Source organism: Mesoplodon bidens (assembly GCF_964165515.1).
Source record: "Mesoplodon bidens genome assembly, chromosome: 2".
NCBI classification, from domain to species: domain Eukaryota; kingdom Metazoa; phylum Chordata; class Mammalia; order Artiodactyla; family Ziphiidae; genus Mesoplodon; species Mesoplodon bidens.
Genome location: NC_138177.1, coordinates 120,604,412 through 120,624,746, shown reverse-complemented (window position 1 = coordinate 120,624,746; position 20,335 = coordinate 120,604,412). Strand labels below are relative to the sequence as shown.

General features: G+C 39.4%; 1 protein-coding gene across 2 annotated transcripts in view; it reads left to right on the top strand.

Moving 5' to 3' along the window:
* Positions 1 to 9,113: 9,113 nt before the first annotated feature.
* Positions 9,114 to 20,335, top strand: part of ACADM (acyl-CoA dehydrogenase medium chain) — a 48,819-nt gene continuing 37,597 nt past the window's right edge. For both annotated transcript variants that reach the window (XM_081225772.1, XM_081225771.1), the window contains exons 1-2: positions 9,114 to 9,218; positions 18,775 to 18,862. In XM_081225772.1, the coding sequence (XP_081081898.1) occupies positions 9,189 to 9,218; positions 18,775 to 18,862 (118 nt within the window). In that variant the 5' untranslated portion in view covers positions 9,114 to 9,188. The remainder of the gene's footprint in view (positions 9,219 to 18,774; positions 18,863 to 20,335) is intronic.

Below are 20,335 nucleotides of genomic sequence, written 5' to 3'. Positions count from 1 at the left end.
GGAAGATAATAAATCAATAGAACAAAGAGAAAGGGATTTAATAGACCAAAACCATGGATTATAAATTGAATGTCTACAGTTTACCTGGAGGGATAGTAAAAGATTACAATTCCTTTTATTTAATACTTTTATTTTTATACTATGTGTATACAACTCTGTAGAGATTGGGCCATGTAGGGCCTAACCCTTTATTAACATTATATTATAAAAGAGGTTTGTACAAAGAACACACAAGATAAATTACTTGATTTGACAGATAGCTTCAGGAATTTCACCAAAGGTGACATTTGAGCTGCCTCTCATAGGACAAATAAAAATCAGATGGAGATCCAAGATGCAGGGTATTATGTGCTAAGGGATCAGTTCATGTGAAAAAGCATAGCATAGCAGAGAAATATGAGGGAAATGAGGTGGAGAAATTGCACGGGGCAAGGAAGTAAAAGTTCTTTTCTATTATGCAATGAAGTTTTAACTTTATCCTATAAATAATAAGCCAGGGAATGTGTTAAAATGAGATATAATCAGATTTTCATTTTAGAAAGGTAAACAAGGCCTTTATGATGAGGTACATTCTCTCTATACACAGTTTGCTGAGAGATTTTATCATGAAAGGATGTTGAATTTAGTCAAATGCGTTTTCTGCACCTATTGAAATAATCACGATTTTTATCTTTCATTTTGCTATGTGGTATATTACATTGATTGATTTACAGATGGTGAACCATTCATACATATCAGGGATAAATCCTGCTTGATCACAGTACATGAGCCTTTTAGCATACTGTTGAATTCAGTTTGCTAATATTTTGTTAAGGATTTTTGCACCTATGTTAATCAGGGATATTGGCCTGTAATTTTCTCTTCTTGCAGACTCCTTGCCTGGTTTTGGTATCAAGGTAATGCTGGATTTGTAAAATGATCATGGAAGTGTCCCCTCCTCTTTATCTTTTGGGAGAGTTTGAGAAAAATAGGTATTAATTCTCTTTTAAATGTTTTTTAGAATTCACCAGTGAAGCCATCTGGTCTTGGAATTTTTTTAGGAGGCTTTTGATACTGATGCAGTCTCCTTACAAGTAATTGGTATGTTCAGATTTTCTATGTCTTCATGATTCAGTCTTGCAGGTTGCATGTTTCTAGAAAAGTACCCATTTCTTCTAGGTTGTCCAAATTATTGGCAAATAATTGTTCACAGTTATTTCTTATGATCCCATGAATTTCTGTGGTATTGGTTGTAATATCTCTTCTTCTTTCATTTATAATTTTATTTGAGTCCTCTCTCTCAGTTTTAAAAATTGTCTTTTTAGCATATATTTCATTTATTTTCACTCTGGTCTTGGTTTTTTTCTTTCCTTTTCTGACTTCAGGCTTAGGTTTTTCATTTTCTTTCCCTTGAGGTATAAAGTCAGGTTGAGATCTTCATTTTTTCTTAATGTAGATACTTATTGCTCTGAACTTCCCTCTTACAACTACTTATGTTGCATTCCATAAGTTTTGGTATGTTGTGTTTCCATTGTCATTTATATCAAGATATTTTTTGCGCTTTTGATTTCTTCTTTGACCCATTGGTTGTTCAGTAGCATGCTATTTAATATCCACATATTTGTGAACTTTCCAGTTTTCTTCTTGTGATTTCTAGTTTTATACCATTGTAACAGTTGGAAAAGATGCTTGATATTTTAATTTTCTTAAATTTATCAATACTTTTGTGGCCCAGTATGTGATCAACCCTGGAGAATGTTCCATGTGCACTTGAGAAGAATGTATACTCTTGCTGTTGTATGTAATGTTCTGTAAAAGTCTATTAAGTCTGTTAATTCCATCTGATCTAACATGTAGTTTAAGTTGAATGCTTTCTTACTGATTTTCTGCCTGGATGATCTATCCATTGTTGAAAGTGGAGTATTGCATTATCCAGCTATTATTATATTGCTGTCTATTTTTCCATTCAGAAGTTTTATTTGCTTTATATCTTTGGGTGCTCCTATGTCTTACGCATAAATATTTACAAATGATATATCCTCTTGATGAATTGACCACTTTATCATTATACAATGACCTTATTTGTCTCGTTACAGTCTTTGGTTTAAAATTATTTTGTCTGATGTATGTATAGCTATCCCTGCTTTCTTTTGGTTCCATTTGCATAGAACATCTTATTCCATCCCTTCACTTTCAATGTACATGTGTCCTTAAACCTGAAGTGAGCCCCTTGTAGGCAGCATATAATGTGGTCTTATTTTTTTTAACATCTTTATGGGAGTATAATTACTTTACAGTGTTGTGTTAGCTTCTGATGTATAACAATGTGAATCAGCTATACGTATACATATATCCCCATATCCCCTCCCTCTTGTGTCTCCCTCCCACCCTCTGTATCCACCCTTCTAGGTGGTCACAAAGCACGGAGCTGATCTCCCTGTGCTATGTGGCTGCTTCCCACTAGCTATCTATTTTACATTTGGTAGTGTATATACATCAATGCCACTCTCTCACTTCGTCTCAGCTTACCCTTCCCCCTCCCCTTGTCCGCAAGTCCATTCTCTACGTCTGTGTCTTTATTCCTGTCCTGCACCTAGGTTCTTTGGAACCTTTTTTTTAGATTCCATACATATGTGTTAGCATATGGTATTTGCTTTTCTCTTTCTGACTTACTTCACTCTGTATGACAGACTCTAGGTCCATCCACCTCACTACAAGTAACTCAATTTCGTTCCTCTTTATGGCTAATATTCCATTGTATATATGTGCCACATCTTCTTTATCTATTCATCTGTTGATGGACACTTAGGTTGCTTCCATGTCCTGGATATTGTAAATAGTGCTGCAATGAACATTGTGGTACATGACTCTTTTTTGAATTATGGTTTTCTCAGGGTATATGCCCAGTAGTGGGACTGTTTGTAGATTTTTTGATGATGGCCATTCTGACTGGTATGAGGTGATACCTCATTGCAGTCTTGATTTGCATTTCTCTAATGATTAGTGATGTTGAGCATTTTTCATGTGTTTGTTGGCAATCTGTATATCTTCTTTGGAGAAATGTCTATTTAGGTCTTCTGCCCATTTTTGAATTGGGTTGTTTTTTTGATTTTGAGCTGCATGAGCTGCTTGTATATTTTGGAGATTAATCCTTTGTCAGTTGCTTCATTTGCAAATATTTTCTCCCATTCTGAGGGCTGTCTTTTCGTCTTTATGGTTCTTTCATTTATGATTTTATTTAGTTGAGTCCTGTTTTTTTCTTGGTAAGTCTAGCTAAAGATTTGCCAATCTTGTTTATCTTTTCAGAGAACCAGTTCTGAGTTTTACTGACCTCTTCTGTTGTCTTTTTAGTCTTCCTTTCACTTATTTCACCACTCATTTTTGTTATTTCCTTCCTTCTATTGATTTTGGGCTTCATTTGTTCTTCTTCCCGCTATTTGAGGTGTAAATTTAGGTTTCATAAATTCATTTTCTATGAATCATTTTTCATAATAATGTAATGTAGCATTCCTGGCTCTATTACTAATGCTAGAGAAGACAGAACTAGAGTACTATTTGAAAAAGGAATGGAAGAAAAAGAAAATCAGGTACCAAAAAGGTTAATGTTGTTGTTTTGTACCAAACTTATCAGCTTATAATTACAATTCTATCATCATTTTTCCCCCTATTTAACTGAGAGGAAAATATGGATGCTACCAAGAGTTTTAAACTTGACTCAAAGTCACTTTATCTCAAACTATGGTCATGATTCTTAGTAACTTCAATATCCACAGAAATGATCCTTCCATTAACCTGGCCTCTCAGTCTTTGACTTCCTTCCCCACAATAATATTGTTCTCCACTCTGCTTCAAGTGCTTATTCCCACAATGGTGCCCTAGAGCTTGTCTTTATTTTCCTGCATTCTTCCACCTGACTACTACTCTCTTTTTGGCTCATTCTTTCCAATATTCTAGTTCCATTAATTTTTCAAACTCACTAGATATGCCAACACATTGGAACTAGTACCTCTGCAGGGTCCCTCATATCCTCACAATCTCACTCCCAGGACGTTTGAGAAAAAAGAAAATAGTCTAGGTTCTTCCCTGGTGGAACAGTGGTTAAGACTCCATGCTCCCAACACAGGGGGCCTGGGTTCGATCCCTGGTCAGGGAACTAGATCCCACATGCATGTCACAACTAAGAGTTCGCATGCCACAACTAAGGAGCCTGCCTGCCGCAACTAAGACCAAATAAATAAACAAATATTAAAGAAGAAGGAAAGAAAGAAAATAGTCTATACTTGTAAGAGATAGGGTAGGGGATCCCTGGAGAAAGAGAACCAGGCATGGCTTTCTTGACATAAGAGAAGCCATTTTTGGCCTAAGCCATTTTGTGACCTAAGCCTGATTACAATACTTATCCTTGAACAGATCTCAGTAATTAATGATCTTAAGGGAACAAAAGAATGCAGAAGCAAATGACTTATTGGGCAAGAGAAGTAACCACAGAAAAGATAATATATCAGTTGTAAAGACTCCCAGTTCTGTTTCAGTGGTAAAGATTAGCCTGAAGAGCTCAACAACAGATCAACTGGAACCTAAGGGATGATGATGTTGACCTTTTCTGACTCCTGTGACTTTAACCAATAAGAGCTTGGACTCTGTCGACCACCCAATCCCTTTCATGTATATGCATGTACTCTTAGCTTAAAAATTCCCCAATATTGCTGTTTGGGGAGACACTGCTTTGGGAAAGATCGCTGGTGTTCCCTTACTTGCTGCAGGTAATAAATCCTTCCTTCTCCTGAGCTTTGGCTTGGTTGTGTCTTTTGGCTCAACACCTATCAAAAGGCGAACGCAGTTTTGGGGTAACATACTTACAAAATAATTTTTTGTTCTTTTCTCAAATTTCCAATATTCCCTCACTTTCTGTTAATAATCTTACTTCCCATTTCATTGGGAAATAGAAACAATCAGCAGAAAATCTCCAACTGTTCCCTCCATCACATCTACCAAATTATCAGCACCTGAACTTACATACTCTTACTTTCTTACCTGTGTGAGTATCTTTTCCTCAGAAATGTATGAAGGAATATAAAAATTTTTCCCTCAACTCCAAAGGAATCTCCGTTCTACCTTCAGCTTATTCAAGGGCCCCAGGTTAAGAACCATTAACCTAAAGAAGGGCCTGTCATTTATGTCATATTCCCATGAGTTAGGGGGATGGCAGGGAACAAAGGAACATTGGGGAGAGATATTTGAACTGTTGTATGTAAAAATGTAGTAAAAGGTTTGTGGAACAGTGCCCAATTAATATAAAGGTATTTATTAAGAGCTGATTCTGGAACCATGCAACCCAGATTGGGACTTGAACCCACGTGCTGCGACTCGAACCCAGCCAAAACCCAGAATGGGACTTGAACCCATGTGCCAGGACTTAAACCCAGCCAAAACCCAGATTGGGACTTGAACCCACAGTCTTTTCTTTGAGATCACACACGTGGTCTCAGGACTTAATGAAGCTCAGGTTCTCTTTTTTTTTTTTTTTTTGCCGTATGCGGGCCTCTCACTGTTGTGGCCTCTCCCATTGCAGAGCACAGGCTCCAGACGTGCAGGCTCAGTGGCCATGGCTCATGGGCCCAGCCACTCCACGGCATGTGGGGTCTTCCCAGACCGGGGCACGAACCCGTGTCCCCTGCATCGGCAGGCAGACTCTCAACCACTGTGCCACCAGGGAAGCCCGAAGCTCAGGTTCTTGATGTCTCATCACAGAGAGGAATTCAGTGACAGACAAAGTGATAAGCAAGAAGTGGATTTATCTAGAGAACCACACTCCACAGAGTGTTGGCCATCTCAGAAGGCGAGAGTGGGCCTCAGGGTATGGGGTTGTCAGTTTTTATAGGGGTGGGTAGTTTCATAGGCTAATGAGTGGGAGGAGTATTCCAGCTATTTTGGGGAAGGGGTGGGGATTTCCAGGAACTGGGCCACTGTCCACTTTTTGACTTTTATAGTTGGCCTTGGAACTCTCATGGTGCCTGTGGGTGTGTCATTTAGCTTGCTGATGTGTTATACTAAGGCTCAAGGTCTAGTGGAAGTTGACTAGTCTGCCATCTTGGACCTATTTGGTTCTAATCAGTTTATGTCATGTCCTCGGGCTATGCCATTCTTTTAAAGGTTGTGCCCTGCCCTTTCCCTCCTGTTTCAATTCCACGTCTACCAAGGGGCAAAATTTAGTAGAAAGATTGTTTAGCATAATGCCACGTATCACTGAAACTGAGCAGGACTCTGATACAAAAGCCTTTCCATGTCCCCCATTTCTTGTCTGTAAGGAAAAAGGTTTCAGCTCCTAGCCCTTCCCTGAATTCCAAAGGGCAGATTCAAACAGTTACTAATTAGAAGAGTGAGAGAATGCAGAAACAAAAGAAAAGCAGTCAAGAAACACTGCAGAGATGGAGCAGGGTCCTGGTTCCTGCTCAAGGGATATACATAGCAATCTGATACAAACTCTGAATTCTTCTAGGGGAACTAAGTGCCCTTGCCCAGGTGGAAGATGGTAACCTCATGCTTAGCACAAGCACATGGAACCCAGACTGGCTGAAACCAAAAGGCTGATGATTGAGATTCCCGGAACACCACCCTGTTACCTCACCACCAACCAATCAGAGGAAGATCACACATAGTGCAGACCTCCCCTCAAACTTTGCCTATAAAAACTCTTCCCCAAAAACCATTGGGGAGTTCAGGCCTTTTGAGCACAAGCCACCCATTTTCCTTGCTCAGCCCTGCAATGAACATTTCTCTGTTCCAAACTATGATGACATTTTGGTTTGTTTGGCCTCACTGTGTCTTGGGCACATGAACTTGGGTTCAATAACATCACCCTATAGATTGCTTCTTAATTACAAAGGGAAAAATATACCTTTACCATTGAAAGAAATGACCTTAATTGGTAAGCACGTTTATCAAACTTACCATCACAAATAATGGGACAAACCTGACATTAAACACCTCCTAATGTGATACAACATGAATTACACAGTATGACAAAAAGTATCCTTGCCAAATATGTTTAATCTTAACTACTCGAGCCTCTCATAACTAGCAGTGTATAGGAAATCCAAGGTCTAGAAGCAAAAATAAATACAATCAGACAACTCAGAATTAGGCCATTCTTCAAGACAACTGGTTGGTTTCTTAAGGAAAAAAATCAAAATTACTGGATTACAAGTTTTTGGTTAAAAGAAATCAAAGAAAGTTAAAACCTAACTGCAACAGGCAATCATTGATATGATCTTAGTTCAAAACCGAACAGCATACAAGAGTCATTTTGCAGACAACCAGGGAAATCTAAATATTAACTGGATATTAACTTAGAGAATAACCATTAATTTTCTTCCACGTGATAAAGTTTTGTAGTTATGTAGGACAATGTCCTCATAGGAGATATATAGCAAAAATATTCAGAGGTGAAGTGCCTTAATGTCAACAGCTTATGGTTCTCACAAAAACAAAAACAACCAGCAAACACAAACACACACACACATATATGTACATACAAACATACAAATAAAACGTGACATATAGTAACAATTTTAAAATTTAGTGATGGGCATATGTGTGATTTTGTATTTTTTGTTCATCTTTTCTGTGTTTAAAATGCTCACAATAAGAAATTGGAAAAAAAGAAGTCAAATCCTACCCATCTTTAACAGTCCATTTTGTGTTTTACCTACCTCTTCAAGAGCTTCCTTGCTGATTCCAGGACAAACTGCGTTCTACCTTTACTGAATTTCCCTGCTACTTTTTTTTTTTTTTTTTTCCGGTACGCGGGCCTCTCACTGTTGTGGCCTCTCCCGTTGCGGAACACAGGCTCGGGACGCGCAGGCTCAGCGGCCATTGCTCACGGGCCTAGTCACTCCGCGGCATGTGGGATCTTCCCAGACCGGGGCACAAACCCGCGTCCCCTTTATCGGCAAGCGGACTCTCAACCACTGCGCCAGCAGGGAAGCCCTCCCTGGTACTTTTAATTTAGCTCTTAATTAACGTTCTGTCTTGTACTCAGTCTGCAATAAATACATCATAAATTTCCAGAAGACAAAGTGGAAGGTTCTTGTAGGGGAGTACAATAACAGGATATAGAAGGTAAACAATTGACTTAGAATTAGATTATGGTCAGCCTCTACCAGGCAAGAAAAGTTAAGTTAGTAACAAGATTTAGGGGTGAGTGCTGAGGGCCTAAATTAGGATGGTACAATAAAAATGAAAAGTCCTGGGAATTACGGGAAACATTTATACTCCCGACTTGAACTGGGCTTTTACTAGCTTTCACAAAAAGCCACCAAACCTCGACAGCTTTACAAATCCCCCGGCTTTGAAACATCACAGTTATCTCAGAACTCAGGGTCTAACTGGGAAGGGTGACTTTAAATATAATTCTTCAGGCAGACATTGACTTCCAACATTCATTCGCTGAGCCAGAAGCTTTAGACAGGCTCACCTTGCACCCTTATTTCTACACACGTGTACAGTAATAAGTAGCCTTGGGAATACGCAGGAAGATCAAATTTACTTCGTTGATTAAATTCCCTTTGTTTAAATTTTCTTCAACACAGAACATCCTTTAGCTTTGTGTCCAGCGTTTGAGTAAAGTATACTTTGAATCGTCAAGGCAGAAATGATTTGGGTTTGATAGGTTTCTCCGGGTTAAAAGTCAAGGTCGAAAGCCAGGGAGACGTCTTTTCGCCAGGCTCCTCACCGCGCCCTCTCACCCAGATTCTCCGCCAGCCCGGTGCCCCGCCAGATCCCCGCTTGGCGCCAGCAGCCCGCCCAGTTCCCGCCTCCCTCGCCGTTGCCGCCCTCCCGGTTCCTTCTCCGCACCGCTGTCAGCCTCAGCTTCCCCCCAAGAGGGCGCATCGTCTAAACTCAAAGGACCAGCGGGAAAGCGAAGCCTTTTCAGGGACCACCCCTCGCGACTCTACAGGCACCAAGGCCGCCAAGATGGCGCAGAAGGCGCAGGCGAGGTCACCTAGCGAGCGAGCTTTCCGCACAAGGAGCCCCGCTTCCGCCTTTCATTTCACTTCCAGTGCCCTACTTCGGAGGCCCAGCCCCCTGGGCCCCGCCCACACCCTGGAGGGTGGTCGGTGCCAGAACATGGGCGGGGCCAGAACCGCGTCAGCGGTCTTGGCACAAGCTGCTAGGTTAGAGACTGAGTAGCCGGACGGAGAGTCAACATGGCAGCGCTGTTTAGGCGAAGCTGCGGGGTGAGAGGAAGAGCAGGGCTCGGCGCGGGTGGGAAATGGAGCTTGTGGTGTTTGGCGAGGGGGACCTAGACCGGAAATTGGTGTGGCCGGGTGGGGCGGTGTGGGAAGCGGTGAAGGAGTCCGCTTCGGGGCGCCTTAGCCCTCCTTACCCCACCTCTGGCAATAGCCTGGATTCCGGACCCTGACTTTCACGCCACACCCTCCTCTCGTTGTGGGACGGAATGCTTCCTGCGTTTTCACTTTCCTCTATCCCCTCGGCAGCTGCCCCCGATATAGGCGGCGTCCACTTTTCAGAATATCGCTTTTCTTTCTCTGGCCCGAGACCCTTCCAGAGGTTTTCCGGAGGAATCCCATCCTATCTCGAAGTAAACCCATCTCTGAATTGGCCGGTGCCTCAGAATTACAACCCTGAACTAACTAACTAACTAGTTTTTGCTGAACTAGTATGTCTTGGGGAAAGTCTCTACTGGCTTTCTATCCCCAGCCTAAGAAGGTTATAAAGTAAATTTCATTCTGCAATTGATGTATACTACAACAGCGGTCCCCAACCTTTTCTTGCACAAGGGACCGGTTTCATGGAAGACGAATTTTTTCCATGAAGGTGGGGGGATGGTTCAGGCGGTAATGCGAGCGATGCGGAGCCCAGGTGAAGATTCGCTCGCTAGCCCACCACGCACCTCCTGTTGTGCGTCCTGGTTCCTAACAGGCCGCGGCCCGGTATCCTGCGGCCCCGGGGGTTGGGGACCCCTGTACTACAAAGTGCAGCCTGCCAAGTTAGGGGGAAAAGGAAAACGGAGCAGCTGCTCATTAGGATAATAAGTTTAATATGCTTTTGGTTTCGTAATATGGAGGGAGACGCCTCCACGTTGTGTACGTAAAAAAAGGAAAGTAAATCATACGGCACACTTTTCTTTGAAGCTTGTTTGTATATTCTAGTGTTGTCTCACAGATTTTAAATTGTCTCAGTCACTAGATATATTTTGCTAGCTTTATTATTTATATAGTCACACAAGACTGCCATTTAAATATCATTTATAATTAAGAACGTTATGCCCTGTACCAAAATAGTAGCTGATTTAGAATTTAGGGTAATTCTGATGGATTTTTGCCCAATATTTGTCATTGTTATGCAGGTTAATGGACTCTGAAGGCAGAGATTGGGGGATTTAAAAAATGATTTTAAACTCTGACACCAGAAAAAAAGGGATTTCTCAATCTCGCAAAAAAAGGAAATAGAAAAACCTGATCCAGAAAACTTATACCCCTATAGTATCTCTTCTTTGACACTCCCATAAAACTAAGACTAATTCCTAAGAAATATGCAAAAGTCTTTAATTATATTTGTGCTGTTATTGCAGAGTTAATGCTTGATTAAAGTTGCTGCCTTTTGGAGGTTTGGAATTCCACTGTTCTGATCAGAGAGCTCAAAGTAGTAACCAATATTTATACAGCATTACGCTTCCAAAATATTATCTTATTTTAATCATCTCCGCAATTACCCAGTAAGATTAGCCTCATTTTCCAGGTTTGAAAAGTTAATTAACAGGGCTTTGGACATTGTTCCCTGGCTGTAGCTACCTTTGTACTTTGTTTTACACAACATGTTTTCCTGAAAAATCGTATGTAAACTTTTTGTAAATTATTTTAGATACATTAATAATTCCCTATTTAAAGTCTCTCAGCAGACCATTTTACCTGTATTGTGAGGTCTAATTTTGTGCAATGCTGTCAAAACACACATTTAGAAGGGTCAAGTTTTTTGGTCTGATTTTTGTGGGTTTTTTTTTTTTTTTTTAATGGAATCTAATAACCAATTAGGATACTTAAATTGAAAGAGCAGTATAGCAAGGTGGTTGATGGCATGAGTTCATGATAGTAAATGTTAGAATAATAATCCTGGTTCCTAATAGCAAGTAGAATGACCTTGGCCAATTTTACTTGACTTTTCTGAGCCTCAGTTTCTACATATGCAAAATAAGAATAAAAATAGTTCCTTAATCTTAGGGTTGACCGAAAGATTCAGTGCATTGATACTTGGAATGTGACTAAAGAAGAATACGTTTGGTCTATGATGACTGGACAATGAGTATCAGAGAAACCATGTTTTACTTCCAAAATAAAATTAATGAAAATTGCAAAACAGATGTGAATTTTTGTACCCTATTTTTTTCAAAATTGTAGTATAAAGTGTGTTATCACTTTGAAAGGGTTATTTAAATTAAGATACTTGACAGTCTTCATTGTCACTTTAAATGTAGATAATTCTGTTTACAAGTTCAAGTTGTCATCTACAAAGTGGATACTTTCTTTTCACAGATTTTGAAAAACATAAGCAAGTTCAGTTCTTGATCTTTTAGTATATTGTTGAGTTTCTCTTTTCTTTCAATATCTAGCTTACTAGAATTTAGTCCATCAAATTCCTTGAAGTGTAAATTGTGTAATTTTGGCTGTCCTTAAACATTTACTTAGGAGTTCCAGTATGATTTCCAGTTTGATAACTTTAATAAATGCGAGTGTTTACTTTTTATGTACATTGAACTGTTGTGAGTATAAAAATGGATTGCAAAGGAATAATATCTGCTTATATTTTTTATATATCTTTCTGAAGAAATATGCATGTATTTCAGGTATTAAGACAAGTAGTATATTAATGGTTTAGAATAGGGTTGGCAAACTGTAAAGAGACAGTAAATATTTTTGGCTTTGTGGACCATATGGTTTCACAACTCTGCTGTGAAAGCAGCAATAGACAATATGGTATGGCTGTGTTCCAACAGAATTTTATTTACAAAACTGGTGGGTACCATAGTGTACTTACCCTTGGCTTAGAATATTCTAAGAATACTTACAGACAACAGCAGAAAATATAGAAAATTGTTTTAGGCTAATTTGTTTTGTTAAATAAAGTGAGGTATCGTAGTAAATGGGATCCTCCAAGGGGAAGATTCCCAGAGGCATTCCTGGGAGGCTCTCCAGAGACAGGGTATCAAAGTTGATGGACTAGGCAACGCTTGAATATATGGTACCATCCTATTGTTGCCCCCCCGCCCCGTTCCAACTCCCCAATCACAAATGTTCTAGAACTTATAGGTGAGATTTCTCGAATAGTGGTTCTAAGTCTACCAATACCCCTGATTGGTATTTGTCTTGGAAACACTCCATGTTAGTAGTGCAAATACCACTGATCAGTTTTAGTTGCATTGCATTTTCTAAAAAATTTATTTATTTTTTATACAGCAGGTTCTTATTAGTTATCTATTTCATACATATTAGTGTATACATGTCAATCGCAATCTCCCAATTCATCCCCCCCACAACGTTCCCCCCTTGGTGTCCATACGTTTGTTCTCTACGTCTGTGTCTCTATTTCTGCCTTGCAAACGGTTCATCTGTACCATTATTCTCAGTTCTCCATATATGTGTTAATATACTATATTTGTTTTTCTCTTTCTGACTTACTTCACTCTGTATGACAGTCTCTAGGTCCATCCATTTCTCTACAAATGACCCAATTTCGTTCCTTTTTATGGCCGAGTAATATTCCATTGTATATATGTACCACATCTTCTTTATCCATTCGTCTGTCAGTGAGCATTTAGGTTGCTTCCATGACCTGGCTATTGTAAATAGTGCTGCAGTGAACATAGGGGTGCATGTGTCTTTTTGAATTACTGTTTTCTCTGGCTGTGTGCCCAGCAGTGGGATTGCTGGGTCATATGGTACATCTATTTTTAGTTTTGGGTTTTTTTTTTTTGCGGTACACGGGCCTCTCACTGTCGTGGCCTCTCCCGTTGCAGAGCACAGCCTCCAGACGCACAAGCTCAGCGGCCATGGCTCACAGGCCTAGCCGCTCCGCGGCATGTGGGATCCTCCTGGACACGAACCCGTGTCCGCTGCATCGGCAAGTGGACTCTCAACCACTGCGCCACCAGGGAAGCCCTATTTTTAGTTTTTTTAAGGAACCTCCATACTGCTTTCCATAGTGGCTGTATCAATTTGCATTCCCACCAGCAGTGCAAGAGGGTTCCCTTTTCTCCACACCCTCTCCAGCATTTGTTGTTTGTAGATTTTCTAATGATGCCCATTCTAACGGGTGTGAGGTGATACCTCATTGTAGTTTTGATTTGCATTTCTCTAATAATTAGTGATGTTGAGCAGCTTTTCATGTGCTTCTTGGCCATCTGTATGTCTTCTTTGGAGAGATGTCTATTTAGATCTTCTGCCCATTTTTGGATTGGGTTGTTGGTTTTTTTAATATTGAGCTGTATGAGCTGTTTATATATTTTGGAGATTAATCCTTTGCCTATTGATTCATTTGCAAATATTTTCTCCCATTCTGAGGGTTGTCTTTTTGTCTTGTTTATAGTTTCCTTTGCTGTGAAAAAGCTTTTAAGTTTCATTAGGTCCCTCCCTCTAGGAGGAGAGTCAAAAAACATCTTGCTGTGATTTATGTCAGAGTGTTCTTCCTATGTTTTCCTCTAAGAGTTTTATAGTGTCCGGTCTTACATTTAGGTCTTTAAACCATTTTGAGTTTATTTTTATGTATGGTGTTAGGGACTGTTCTAATTTCATTCTGTTACATGTAGCTGTCCAGTTTTCCCAGCACCACCTACTGAAGAGACTGTCTTTTCTCCATTGTATATCCTTGCCTCCATTGTCATAGATTAGTTGACCATATTTGTGTGTCTATCTCTGGGCTTTCTATCCTGTTCCATTGATCTGTATTTCTGTTTTTGTGCCAGTACCATATTGTCTTGATTACTGGAGCTTTGTAGTATAGTCTAAAGTCAGGGAGTCTGATTCCTCCAGCTCCATTTTTTTTCCCTCAAGAAAAAATATACTTTGGCTTTTTGGGGACTTTTGTTTCTCCATACAGATTTTAAGATTTTTGTTCTAGTTCTAGTAAAAAATGCCATTGGTAATTTGATAGGGATTGCATTGAATCTGTAGATTCCTTTGGGTATTAGAGTCATTTTCACAATGTTGATTCTTCTAATCTAAGAACATGGTATATCTCTCCATCTGTTTGTGTCATCTTTGATTTCTTTCATCAATGTCGTGTAGTTTTCCAAGTACAGGTCTTTTGCCTTCTTAGGTAGGTTTATTCTTAGGTATTTTATTCTTTTTGTTGCCATGTTTAATGGGATTCTTTCCTTAATTTCTCTTTCTGATCTTTCGTTGTTAGTATATAGGAACGCAAGAGATTTCTGTGCATTAATTTTGCAACTTTACTGAATTCATTGATTAGCTCTAGTAGTTTTCTGGTGGCATTTTTAGGATTATCTATTTATAGTATCATGTCATCTGCAAACAGTGACAGTTTTACTTCTTCTTTTCTGATTTGTATTCCTTTTATTTCTTTTTCTTCTCTGATTGCTGTGGCTAGGACTTCCAAAACTATGTTGAATAAGAGTGGAGAGAGTGGACATCCTTGTCTTGTTCCTGATCTTAGAGGAAATGCTTTCAGTTTTTCACCATTGAGAATGATTTTTGCTGTGGGTTTGTCATATATGGCCTTTATTATGTTGAGGTAGTTTCCCTCTGTGCCCACTTTCTGGAGAGTTTTTGTCATAAATGTGTGTTGAATTTTGTCAAAAGCTTTTTTTTTTTTTCTTTTCGCCGTACACGGGCCTCTCACTGTTGTGGCCTCTCCCATTGTGGAGCACAGGCTCCAGACGCGCAGGCTCAGCAGCCATGGCTGGACCCATGGGTCCAGCCGCTCCACGGCATGTGGGATCCTCCCAGATTGGGGCACGAAGCCATGTCCCCTGCATTGGCAGGTGGACTCTCAACCACTGCGCCACCAGGGAAGCCCTCAAAAGCCTGTTCTGTGTCTATGGAGATGATCATATGGTTTATATTCTTCAGTTTGTTAATATGGTGTATCACATTGATTGATTTGCATATATTGAAGAATCTTTGCATCTCTGGGAAAAATCCCACTTGATCATGGTCTATGATTCTTTTAATGTGTTTTTGGACTCTGTTTGCTAGTATTTTGTTGAGGATTTTTGCATCTGTATTCATCAGTGATATTGGTCTGCAATTTTCTTTTTTTGTAGTATCTTTGTCTGGTTTTGGTATCAGGGTGATGGTGGCCTTGTAGAATGAGTTTGGGAGTGTTCCTTTCTAACAATTTGTCCATTTCTTCCAGGTTGTCCATTTTATTGGCATAGAGTTTCTTGTAGTAGTCTTTTATGTTGCTTTGTATTTCTGCTGTGTCTGTTTTAACTTCTCCTTTTTCATTTCTAATTTTATTGATTTGAGTCCTCTCGCTCTTTTTCTTGATGAGTCTGGCTAAAGGTCTATCAATTTTGTTTATCTTCTCAAAGAACCAGCTTTTAGTTTTATTGATCTTTGGTATTGTTTTCTTTGTTTCTATATCATTTATTTCTGCTCTGATATTTATGATTTCTTTCCTTCTGCTAACTTTGGGTTTTGTTTGTTCTTCTCTAGTTTCTTTAGGTGTAAGGTTAGATTGTTTATTTGAAATTTTTCTTGTTTCTTGAGGTTGGATTGTATTGCTATAAACTTCCCTCTTAGAACTGCTTTTGCTGCATCCCATAGGTTTTGGTTCGTCATGTGTTCATTGTCATTTGTCCCTAGGTATTTTTTGATTTCCTGTTTGATTTCTTCAGTGATCTCTTGGTTATTTAGTAATGTGTTGTTTAGCCTCCATGTGTTTGTGTTTTTTACTTTTTTTTCCATGTAGTTTATTTCTAATCTCATAGCGTTGTGGTCGGAAAAGATGCTTGATATGATTTCAGTTTTCTTAAATTTACCGAGGCTTGATTTGTGATCCAAGATGTGATCTGTCCTGGAAAATGTTCCATGTGCACTTGAGAATGAAATGTAATCTGCTCTTTTCAGATGGTCCTATAATTATCAATTAAATCTATCTGGTCTATTGTGTCTTTTAAATCTTGTGTTTCCTTATTAATTTTCTGGATGATCTGTCCATTGGTGTAAGTGAGGTGTTAAAGTCCCCCACCATTATTGTGTTACCGTGGATTTCCTCTTTTATAGCTGTTAGCATTTACCTTGTGTGTCGAGGTGCTCCTATGTTGGGTGCATATATATTTATAATTGTTATATCTTCTTTTTGGATTGATCCCTTGATCATTATGTAGTGTCCTTCCTTGTCTCTTGTAGCGTTCTTTGTTTTAAAGTCTATTTTATTTGATATGAGTATTGCTACTCCAGCTTTCTTTTGATTTCCATTTGCATGGGATATCTTCTTCCATCCCCTCACTTTCAGTCTGTGTGCATCCCTAGTTCTGAACTGGGTCTCTTGCAGACAGCATATACATGGGCCTTGTTTTTGTATCCATTCAACAAGCCTGTGTCTTTTGGTTGGAGCATTAAATCCATTCACATTTAAGGTGATTATTGAAATGTATGTTCCTATTACCATTTTCTTAATTGTTTTGAGTTTGTTTTTTAGGACCTTTTCTTTTCTGTGTTTCCCACTTAGAGAAGTTCCTTTAGCATTTGTTGTAGAGCTGGTTTGGTGCTGCTGAATTCTCTTAGCTTTTGCTTGTCTGTAAAGCTTTTGATTTCTCTGTTGAATCTGAATGAGATCCTTGCTGGGTAGAGTAATCTTGGTTATAGGTGCTTCCCTTTCATCACTTTAAATATATCATGCCACTCCCTTTTGGCTTGTAGAGTTTCTGCTAAGAAATCAGCTGTTAAGCTTATGGGAGTTCCCTTGTATATTGTTTGTTGTTTTTCCCTTACTCCTTTTAATAATTTTTCTTTGTCTTTAATTTTTGTCAGTTTGATTACTGTGTGTCTTGGCGTGTTTCTCCTTTGGTTTATCCTGCCTGGGACTTGGGTGCTTCCTGGACTTGGGTGGCTATTTCCTGGACTTGGGTGGCTTCTTGGACTTGGGTGGCTATTTCCTTTCCCATGTTAGGGAAGTTTTCGACTATAATCTATTCACATATTTTCTCAGGTCCTTTCTCTCTCTCTTCTCCTTCTGGGATCCCTATATGTGAATGTTGTTGCATTTAATGTTGTCCCAGAGGTCTCTAAGGCTGTCTTCACTCTTTTCATTCTTTTTTTAAATTCTTTCCACTGCAGTGAATTCCACCATTCTGTCTTCCAGGTCACTTATCCGTTCTTCTGTCTCAGTTATTCTAATATTGATTCCTTCTAGTGTAGTTTTCATTTCTGTTATTGTATTGTTCATCTCTGTTTGTTTGTTCTTTAATTCTTCTAGGTCTTTGTTCTTTAATTCTTCTAGGTCTTTGTTAAACATTTCTTGCATCTTCTTTATCTTTGCTGCCATTCTTTTTCTGAGGTCCTAGATCATCTTCACTATCATTATTCTGAATTCTTTTTTCTGGAAGTTTGCCTATCTCCACTTCATTTAGTTGTTTTTCTGGGGTGTTGCCTTGTTCCTTCATCTGGTACATAGTCTTCTGCCTTTTCATTTTGTCTGTCTTTCTGCGAATGTGGTTTTCGTTCCACAGGCTACAGAATTGTAGTTTTTCTTGCTTCTGCTATCTTCCCTCTGGTCGATGAGGCTATCTAAGAGGCTTGTGCCAGCTTTCTGATGTGAGGGACTGGTGGTGGGTAGAGCTGGCTGTTGCTCTGGTGCGCAGAGCTCAGTAAAACTGTAATCCACTTGTCTGCTGATGGGTTTGGCCGAGTTCCCTTCCTGTTGGGTGTTTGGCCTGAGGTGACTCAGCACTTGCACCTCCCTGGCTCTTTGGTGGGGCTAATGGCGACTCCAGGAGGGCTGACACCAAGGTGTACTTCCCAGAACTGCTGCCAGTGTCCTTGTCCCTGTGGTGAACCACAGCCACCCCCCACCTCTGCAGGAGACCCTCCAACACTAGCAGGTAGGTCTAGTTCAGTCTTCTACAGGGTCACTGCTCCTTCACCGGGTCCTGATGTGCACACTACTTTGTGCCCTCCAAGAGTGGAGTCTCTGTTTCACCCAGTCCTGTTGAAATCCTGCAATCAAATCCCACTAGCCTTCAAAGTCTGATTCTCTGGGAATTTCTCCTCTTGTTGCTGGACCCCCAGGTTGAGAAGCCTGACGTGGGGCTCAAAACCTTCACTCCAGTGGGTGGACTTCTGTGGTATAATTGTTCTCCAGTTTGTGAGTCACCCACCCAGTGGTTATGGGATTTGATTTTATTGTGCTTGCACCCCTCGTCCCATCTTTTTGCGGCTTCTCCTTTGTCTTTGGTAGTGGAGTATCTTTTTTGGTGAGTTCCAGTGTCTTCCTGTTGATGATTGTTCAGCAGTTGTGATTCTGGTGCTCTCTCAAGAGGGAGTAAGCGCACATCCTTCTACTCCGCCATCTTGAACCAATCTCTCCACATTGCATTTTTTTAAAAAAGAATTTCCTTTATGATAGGTGTTCAAATATCTGATAATTGGTTTAATACAGAAGTCAAATTGTGGTTGAGGGCATTTAAATACTGACTTAAACTGTTTTCTTGAATATGGTCAAAGAAGCTGTTCTACTCACTTGTGTTGTCAGTATTCTATTTGACTCATGTTTAGTTTATCAAATTTATTGTAATAAAATTGTTCTTTGCAGGTACTGAGAAGTCTTTCTCGCTTTGACTGGAGATCACAACATACGAAAGCTGCCCAACACCGTGAACCTGGATCAGGATTTAGTTTTGGTATATGCTTTGTTCTGTGTTTTGATTTTAATCTTTTGTTTGTGGTATGTATGCAGCTTTTTATATGTATTTATCAGGAACATGTTTGTAAACAAACTTAGTAATGTCTGTAAGTGAATGGAACCAATTGCCATCCACAGATTGTTCACAGTTAGCCATACCCATTCTTCCTGATCTTTTTTTCTTCTCCATCATAATACCCTATACATAAATCTGTATTAGCAGCATACATATATATTTCTGCCATTTTTCTTAAGTATATATCCCCAAATAAATAACAAATTCACTGCTACATATGACTAGTCTTCAACTTAGAAATGAATGCAACAAATACTTCTTAAACACTTATTAGTTACAAAGTGCTAGGTGCCTGCTAATAAGCTAGAGCCTGGTTTTTCCATAATATATCTGAACTGCAGTTTGGTGCTAGTACATATGGTTCTCAGTTTTGGGATCAGGGAGCCATGTGGTGTCGGAGGGCAAAGGAATAAGATTTTGCTTCCCTTTTCTCTCTAAAATGAAGAGCCCCACCAAGGCAAAAAATTTGAAAAATAATCCCTTTCTTCAGCATCCTTTGCCCCCTAAAGTGCTTCTTGCTTCAAAATTATTACCTTTCCTCTAGTTGAAAACCCATTTTTTCAGTTCACTTGGTCTCAGAAAATAGTTAAAAGGCAGCTGAGATAATTAACTCACACCGAGGTAGAAATAACAAACTCAAAACTCCCTAGGGTTATCATTTTTGGTTTTTATTTTATTTTTTAAGATTGTTAGCATCTTTAAAAGTTTTTTTTTTTTTTTAACAGAATTAAGTGAAAATTTTGAAACAGCATGAGGATAGCAGTTTGGGAGACTGGATCTTATTTTCTTATTGAGATGTTAGCATAGGTTTGGTATGGTTGCTCTTCAGTTTCAGTTTGTCAGGTACAGATTCATACTCAATAGTAAGAGACTAGCAGGAGAAATCTATGGTGGTTCGCTGACTGACAGAAGATGAGATAGATATAAGTGTTTAGGAGGGAGATTGTGGAGCTCAAGAAAAGGAATAGGGATAACACCTATGACCAGTTGCACCTGGTTGTTTAGCTATAAAATGGGGATAATATCTACAACACAGGATTTATTTGAAGATTAAATTATATGACATATGTGAAGTCCTAGCACATAGTAACTGGATCAAAGTAGATTCTCAAATAATACATAATAGATCCTTGCCTTCCCTCCCCTTTAACCACTCACAATTTTGATACGACTTGGCCCCAGTTTTAGAAGTAAAGTTGTGATGTAGAGAACACTAGACTGAAACGCTAAGTATACTTTTATTGCTAATTCATTGTAAGACTCTGGGGCTATCGTTTCCTCAGTCTGGGCTTTTGTTTCCTTACTTATACAATGAGAGATTCAACACCGAATTTCTAATGTCTTTTACATTTTATTTCATACATCCCTATAGAAATGATTACTATACTCCTAAAC